General features: G+C 29.0%; 1 protein-coding gene across 1 annotated transcript; it reads left to right on the forward strand.

Annotated features, from left to right (window-relative positions):
- Window positions 1–4,618: 4,618 nt before the first annotated feature.
- LOC128190646 (multiple epidermal growth factor-like domains protein 6) lies at window positions 4,619–8,713 on the forward strand. The gene is made up of 4 exons (XM_052862763.1): window positions 4,619–4,683; window positions 4,784–4,845; window positions 5,687–5,821; window positions 8,084–8,713. The coding sequence occupies exons 1-4, from the start codon at window positions 4,619–4,621 to the stop codon at window positions 8,272–8,274; spliced, it is 453 nt and encodes a 150-aa protein (XP_052718723.1). The 3' UTR covers window positions 8,275–8,713.
- The last annotated feature ends 374 nt before the right edge of the window (window positions 8,714–9,087 follow it).

The raw sequence follows: 9,087 nt of genomic DNA on the forward strand, positions 1-9,087 counted from the left end.
TCGTGTATTTAAATTCAATCAAATAATTAAAAACAAAAAGTACACAATGTAACATTTTTATTACAGGAAATTAAATGAAATATTTTGTTTATTTAGCCTAAATTTTAAACATATTTCAAAAGCTAATAGAAAGGATATTCTTATATGCGGATAACCCATTATTTTGTAAAATTAGAAATGAATCTTGTAGATGTCTGTTATTGAGATTTAAGTTTGAAATTAATTAATATTATCCTATTGAGCAAGTGATACCAATCGAACGTTTTCGGTCCGTTTTGCGTGTTTATGTACGCTATGCGTTGCATATTGTTACTATTGTAGGCAACGAAGAGTAGTCAAACGTATTCGCTGAGTATATGTGGCTATTTATAGCTGGTGTTTGCCGATTTTGTCGGACGACGAAGAGACACTGAAATGTAACCTCTTCACATGGTAATTGAACGTATGTATGTTAATGTGTTTTCGATGCGAAGTGATACCATAATAACTTTTAATCGTCGTTGTGTTCAAAACGAGGAAGTGGCTATATAGACTTATGTATCGTTTGGAAAAGCATCAAATCAGGAAGTTGAAGCACGTAAAAATATCTTAATTGGATGTACAAATGTTATTTGAAAGAATATGATGATTTTATAATTTGTCAATTGATAATCTGTTTCATTATAGGTGACCATTTTTTCGCAACGTATTTATTTTTCTTTGTAAAATTGGCGGACAGAGGTGGATTATAAGGGGTCACAATTTTCTACCACGACAAGAAGAGTTTCCGACGAACTGTGATTGATGCAGTTATTTGTAGATGTTTGTGCTACATCTATTTTTTATTAAACATATATATATATATATATATATATATATATATATATATATATATATATATATATATATATATATATATATATATATATATATAAAATATATATATATATATATATATATATATATATATATATATATATATATATATATATATATATATATATATATATATATATATATATATATATATATATATATATATTAGTTTGATGTCCTTAAATAAACTTGTTGAGATAAGTAATTATGAGTTAAACAGACAAAATCAATCAGATTTTTATCTTAAATTCAATCGTTTCAAAGACATCTTTCCACGCTTTACATGCATGTTTTATTCAACTTAAATTGAATAAGTAAGGTGAAAGTTTTTTTTTTAAATTTTTCAAATCATTTATAAACAACAAAAAATAAGGAATTGTACCGAGGATGAATCTTTGTCTTGATTTCTATTGATAAACAGTATAAAAAGTGTAATTGACATTGAAACACTTATCATGGCTTTTGTGTATGTTTTGGGTTGATTAGCATTGGTTGCTAATAAATTGATGATATTTAAAAAAACATGATTTGACATTAACACACAAAAAAGGAATGTTAATAGATATCAAACCTGGTCGTCTTTTATAAATCATCTGATAACTGGCCTTTCAGTCGGGATATGGCAATTAAACAAATGCTATTCGTATAAACAAAAAGTTTAAAAGTTCCGTTCAGTGTTAAAAGGAAGTTAATCTATTCTTTTTTAGAGTTGAATTACATTTCAGTGCTTTCAAACAATATCGCAAAGTCAATTCAGATGGCGAGAGAAAACACATGATGTGTTTGATATAATGTAAAAAAAAACAATGTTTGTATTACCGCGTGTTTTAGATATATTATTTGTCTAAATGATGTTGATACATTTTCAGAACAGGACATTATTCTTATATATATTTGGAACCTCATAATTAAAAAAATTCGATAAACTGTAAAGGAATTGTTAATTTGGCAATAACTTTTCTGAAGAGAATTAAAAAAACCCGTGATAATGCCATACACTTTTCATAGGTCATGTGACTGTATAAAAGGGCTGTTATAATTATTGTTTGATTTCATACTATTACACGAATATACTACTAACAGAAACTGAAATAGAATTGTCCTATAATTTTTGCATAATTTTTTCACAATTAATGATTTAAGGAGTATAAATATACAGATACGCGGGTATGATAAGGCAACTAACAGCTATCAAATTCCTCTGATCGATATGACGTCACAATAAGCAGCATGATGTCATATTTTACTCAGAAACATGTCGATTTTAACTTTATCTCTGGTTTAAATTATAAAAACTACAGACATAAAATATCACTAAAAACTCTTCTAACTGAATATATTTTTCTCTATTACGTATAATTATCATTGATGACGTCACAAGCATGTTTAATAGAGAAGATCATGTCGGGAGACAAATCATCGGAATGCAGTGTAAACAATGCCGAAATAAGACTTATTTAATACAGATACCTAAGATTTATATGAGTGTCAGTTAGGATATAATCAGGATAATACAGGCATGGATATTTTGTTTCATCAGCGAGTGTTATAAGGTAAGCAGATCGACATTTATATTGCTTGACCAGCCTTTCCTCTGTCAGTGTGTACAGAAAAAGGCAAAAGTGTAACACTACCCCGGATATTATGAAAGATGACTTTGTTAAATATCAACGGTGTATGACCTAAACTACTTGAAAAGTGCTGCTAGAATCCTGTGAATTGTTGTTTTAAATGAAATATACGTAATATTTTCAATGAAATTATAGAAGTTGAGAGGGTTTCCGATAAATATTTACAATATTTATTTTATGCGATTAACAATAGGATTCTAGCAGTAATACTAATAAACCTGAACTAATTGACGATCGAATTATTGTAACAAACAGACAAATGAACTTCGGTGTAGTGTTACACTTTTTGATTTTTTGTTAAGGTAAAAAATTGATCTATTTATAACTGTCACGTGATACCATGGCACGGCAGCTTTAAAGATCGAGTCGATTCCGAAGTAGAAAAATAATATCTTGGTGAACACGTTCACTTGGTATTAATATAACACACTGTTTTCATAAAAATAAACAGTTTTCAAATAGATCATAATGTTGACGGTCATTAAACTAAAAGTTGCCTTAACCTACCCGCGTAACTCATATTCTAACTAGAGCATTTAAACCATACTAATAGAAGTATAATGTAAAACACTTATGAAGTGTTTATAGTGAAATAAAATCTAGTGTTTCTAAATCTCAAAAACGACAAGGTTAATATTATATGAAACCCAAGACAAATAAAACATGATGTCATAAGAATATTTAATTGATGACGATCTACTAACACCTTAGCTACAGTAAAGTGTTTCGAGACAAATGTATAGACACCAATGTAAGTTTTCTTTCATCTCTTACCAGTTACTAGTAGCTAGCTTTTTATTACTTCATTGCCAGTTACTAGTAGCTAACAATTCTTATTTAGAACTATCAAAGAACGAAACTGATAAAAAATAAAGTTTTAGATTTGTATTTGTATCGAGACAAGTCTTAAAAACTATTTTTAAATACCCCAACTAGAAATGTTAGCTTGATAGGAAAGCACTCGAACGAACTTTCACGTTTTTGCGAAAACAGATACGTCATTCTAGACAGATATTTAAAAATTCATAATTATTATTTACAACATTAAAATTTACTTTTATTAAACTTAAACGTGAACTTTCACTGACGTAAATTATAGTACGCGTAGATTTAACCTTAAAAATAACCAAAAAATAATATAAAGTACCTTGCATAATCCAGGATTTACTTAACAATGTATTTATTAATGATGTGTTTAATTCAAAAGGACAAAGTGAATAAAAAAGCATTAACTTTTAAAAATGACATTGGGAATAAATAGAAAAGAAAATTAAGTTATCGGGTATTTTTTGTGCTTTATCATTATCTCCTTAAAATTCTTAGAAATTCATCCGGGTTCAAATAAATATTTACTATCTGGTACATCAAAAATTCTCTTAAAAAGTAAGAATGCTGCAAAACTTTTATGACCTTCTTGTGTGAATGAGACCAAATCATAGCTCTGTGCATTACAAATTCATACACGTTTCTTGTATTGACCAAACAATTTGAAAATACTAACATATATTTCAAATTTCATAAACATGTGTTAATGCTTAACATCCTAGTTTCTCTTTTTTAATGTAAATTTTTGAAAACAGCTGAGACAAATTATATCTTTATGACGATAACACATGCTCATATCATATCAAAGTTATTATAGAAGCCTGGCCGTCTTTTGATTTATAGATAGTAGAACGCTTACACACCAATTAATGTTCATGTAGACTGTTGAGAAAAAAACAGCAAAAATAACTTTTCTAACTCATCAACTAATAGCATGTGACCCGATAGTTCAAAAATTGGATACAAATTAACTAATATGATAACCAACAGTATGAATTGATAGATAAGAATGTAAAAATATCAAAAACTAAACGGACATCTATACTTCAAATTTAATTAGCTCTATTATTATATCACTAACTGAATTTATTTTGTCAATCTATTTCCCCAGTCATAAAGGCTTTTATTTTCTTCCTGTTCAGCATAAAGTTTGATGTGATTTAGTTTAATTTGATTCACAGCGTCCAGCCGTTTGACATAGGAAATACTGTACACTGTGTTTAAAAGGTATTTGATATTTAGAACCTTGTTTTTAAACTATGTTTTTGAGAACAATGAAAGCTTAAAGTTTAATTTTCTGTAGGATGATGTTGTGTTTCGTCAATTTGTTCTTGTTTATCCGATATACTGAGGAAAACTTGGAGTGCAGCAAGTAAGCATCAGCTATTTTTATTTTGTTAATATTTTTAAATACTTTGAAAATAGCTTCCATTTAAAATGTTAACTACTTTCACAAGTCTTTTACCATAAAGGTTATCGTCCAATTCGTGCTGCGTCAACCAATACCTCAATGAAGTCAACAACAGCTGTATTGGTAAGTAGATGGTGATGGTTAGTTATACTAATTTTTATATTATATCATTGCAATATGGCCTTTTAATCTTTAAACCGCATAAGATTTTAAAGGTATCAATTCAATCTGTTCAAACCTGTTTATGAGGGAATAGATCATGTAGACATTAAATTTAATAATCGTTGGAATCAATTCTCTATCACCAAGAACACAAATTAGGATGAGTTTGCCTCATGCCTTTAAACAGTAAAAATATGTACAAAAAATTAATGTGAAGACTAGCGTTTTGAAATACTGAAGAATCATCATTTAAATTTGTAGTGGCCAATTTTCGTGGATTGTGGGGTTTTTTGCTTATTTGTGGGAATGTTATTTCGTGGATCCCTCGGTTTTGAGATTCTGTCTAAACATACTTCTTTCTAAATTTGTTTTTTCATGGATGTAAATGCGTTTAGGAAAGTTACCCACAAATACAATGAAAATTTAATTCTAATGAATTCAGAATACACATTTAACGCAAACCATTATGACGCTATCAAAAAAAGTTTAAATCTTCATGATTCAGGCAATAAAATGGCCCATTACAAACGAATATTGAAAAATAATATTTTATAATTTTAAATTTCAGTCTACACGAAAAAATCTATAGAATTTTTCCTGATTATGTCATATCATTAATGTTTAAGGTTGTTGCAGAAAATCAATAACATTTACATAGTCTCGATAATATAACATTGAAACCAGGACCAGTGTACTTAATTAGATGATAGAGATAATAGATAATAGTGTCTTTAACTAAGCTTCTTTGTTGCAATTATTATTTTTACACCGTGTATCATTTAACTTTGTTTGATTTTTACAGAGTGTCCTTACGGACGCTTTGGCTGGAATTGTAAATCATCTTGTCCTTCTGGGTATTATGGACGTCTGTGTAAATCTTCCTGCGAGTGTGACGCCTTGGAGTGCCATCACGCGACTGGCTGTACTACGACCATTGGTACTTTTTTGTTTTGTTTATTGAATCGCTTTCTCTACTTTATACAAGCATTTGTGATCTAAAAAAGTTTAAAGTGAACATTAGGAAATTATTCAATCGCAAATCATTTTACATATGTTATTAATAAATAATCCTAATTTATTTGGCAATCGATTTGAAATCTTACAAAGAACAATTATTAATATGCTTTTTCTGTAAACAAAACAAGTCATTAATTTCAAGTAGAATATTAAAATGTAGGCCCCTGTGCGTAGATTTAATTACAATTCATAAAAAAGGAGCATGATTACAATTTGAGCAAAAAGTAATGAAATTTTACGTTAAGGTTTTGCTAAGGGATGGATGAAACTTTAAATATCAAGTTTCAAGTGAGATTAAGAACTCGCAACTCTGTTGTGTAAATGACTCTCATAATTTTTGTCCGGGGGGGGGGGGGGCATATTTGTTTCTTAATAGAAAAAGAATACTGAAAAACAAGCTGGAACCAACATTAGAAATTCTTTAATGTAATAAAAGCTGACAAGAATTTATAAAAATGCGCTATTTTTCTTTTGTGTCACACTACTGTCATGTTACTCAAAAATGAAATGTGGCGATAACAAAGTGTTTCTAATCAAAAGTCTAAAAAAAAAAATACACGAGCGAAGCAAACATGCACCTCTACTAAAGAGGTAGGATCAAAAATCATGAAGGAGTAAGCATCCTCTGCTGACATGTCAAACCTGCCGTGCGCTCTTTGTCGTACTCGGGAAAAACGGAAAAATCCGTAGGCAATTCGGTGATTGATAATGGCTCAACAGTTAGTATGAATAACGTCAGTCAGCACACGACCAAGCAGAAGATTGTACTTTCTGACATAGTCGTTATATCGACAATAGAACTTATGAAATGATGACTTCAATCGAGACTGTTGATGGTCTTTTTTATCAGCTTGTTTGTCAGTGGCTTGCCTAGATTTAGATGATGTATAAGACCTAGAGTATCACCCATGCTTTTTTTTTGTTTTTGTTTTTTTTTTATTGAACTTTCCCATATTCACATACCATAGATTAGGTATTGCACATAAACATATATACATATATGTTGCAATGTATACATTAACATTTATCGTATTTGTTTGGTAGATATATTCAATGTTTTGATACAAAGTATATGTACATGTATGCATTACTTCTCAGAATAGTTACAAAATAATTTGAACAATTGTGGTATATAAATATATGTGAAAAATGGCTTTCTTTTTAGAAAAAAAAGGAACAAATTCAAAGATAGAACAAAAAAAATAATAATAATAAGAAACTGAGACATTAAGGAGAGAATATAGACGGTGATAAATGTTCCAAACGTTGAAATATATCGTTCCAATAAATATCAATTAAATGATAATTACAATTTTTCAGAAGCAAAAGTTTTTCTATTAACAGGCTTCTTGTTATAGATTTCTTAATGCGTTTTACATTTAGCCTTGATGTTTTCATTTTAGTTTGCAGAATGCATTGTTTTGTGAAAAGAATGATTAAATTTTCGAACCTATGAATATCTCTGTTATTTACAGAAGCCTGTTAGTGCCACATAAGATATTTAAAAAGTCTATATTCAAAATATTTGAACATTTGTTTTTATCTTATATATGTGTGTGTTTTTATATATATAATGAGTTTTTCTTATATACACTTTTCTTTTTATATATCTTATGTGGCACTAACAGACTTCCGTAATTATTAAATTTTCCAAAAAGGATTGAATATTTGTTAAAATTTGTTTGTAAACCAAAAATATCTGTCATCCATTTCTATCTGTGAGTGTGATGTCTCAAAGTGTCATCACGTAACTGGCTCTATTACGACAGACGGTACATTTTCACCATTTTAATGGTGATGGTATTCTTTAAAAAATTATTTCATTGAATGAGCATTGAATACAATTGACTTATTGGACATATTTTTCTTCCTTTGTGAGGGATTTCCGTTTATTCTCTTATTTGCTGAATAGCACTACTAAATTGATGCATTCTTAAAATTAACAAAAACAACAATAAGCTTTATTGAATATCAAATCAATTGTTACTTCTCAGGACTCTTTGGCAAGCTGCAAAAATGCACCTCGAATATATGAACCTCACATGAGTTGTACGTTTTTGTACAAAATAGAGTCCATTTGGCTCAGTGTTTATGAATGAGGGGGTGTTATTGACGCCAACCGATTACATTGGAGTTTCCTTTTTTTTTGTCATTAGGACAATTTTTTTTTTAATTACACAAGGAACAACAAATGTTCAACCAGGAGAAGGATTAGAAATAGAGCCTGCAGTTAACCTCTTCATGAATATACTGACTACTAACGCTAAACAAAAGCATACGCAAGGTAAACTTAATGTTATAAAGGGAAGGCTTTTAGTCTATATATGCTGTGAAGATAGATACATTTTATTAAAGTTTGATCGGAGACAGTAATAATACACATCAGTACATAAACAGCAAGACAAATCTCGCTTAGTTATAAGAATATACCTCATAAATATTGATTTTTACTAGAATATAATATAAAGAGTGGGCTTGATTATTTTAAACATTCGTATTTTATTTATTAAATTTATCAAGACTAAGTGATTTAACGCTCAAGTGTCAACTAAATGTTTGATTGAGTAAAACAGAGCAATTTTAATTGTTATCCAATTTAACAAGTGAGATTAGATTACACAAAAACACTGTTAATTCGCATGATGAGTTGATGTTACTTAGATAACAGATGAAATCGAGTTAACCAGAGGTAATATTTACATTGAAAAGGTGAGTAAAACATTCGTGAATTACATTATTGCCGATCAGCAGCTTGTAGAAAAAAAGAAAACATTTAATTCTTTGATACATATGAAGCCTAGATAACGAAGTTGGTTGATGACAATTCGTGTATTTAAATTCAATCAAATAATTAAACACAAAAATTACACAATCTAATATTTTTATTACAGAAATTATATAAAATATTTTGTTATTTAGCCTAAATTTTAAACATATTTCAAAATCTAATAAAAAGGATATTTCTAATATGCAGATAGTTCATTATTCAGTCAAATTAAAAATGAATCGTGTAGGTTTCTGTTATTGAGTTATAAGTTTAAAATTAATGAATATTATGCTATTGAGAAAGTGATACCAAGCGAACGTTTTTGGTCAGTTTTGCTTGGTTATATACTTCGTGGTGCATAGTGTTTCTATTGTAGGCAACGAAGAGTAGTCAAAGGTATTGGCTGAGTATATGTGGCT

The sequence above is a fragment of the Crassostrea angulata genome, chromosome 6 (assembly GCF_025612915.1).
Source record: "Crassostrea angulata isolate pt1a10 chromosome 6, ASM2561291v2, whole genome shotgun sequence".
In the NCBI taxonomy this organism is placed as follows: Eukaryota; Metazoa; Mollusca; class Bivalvia; order Ostreida; family Ostreidae; genus Magallana; species Magallana angulata.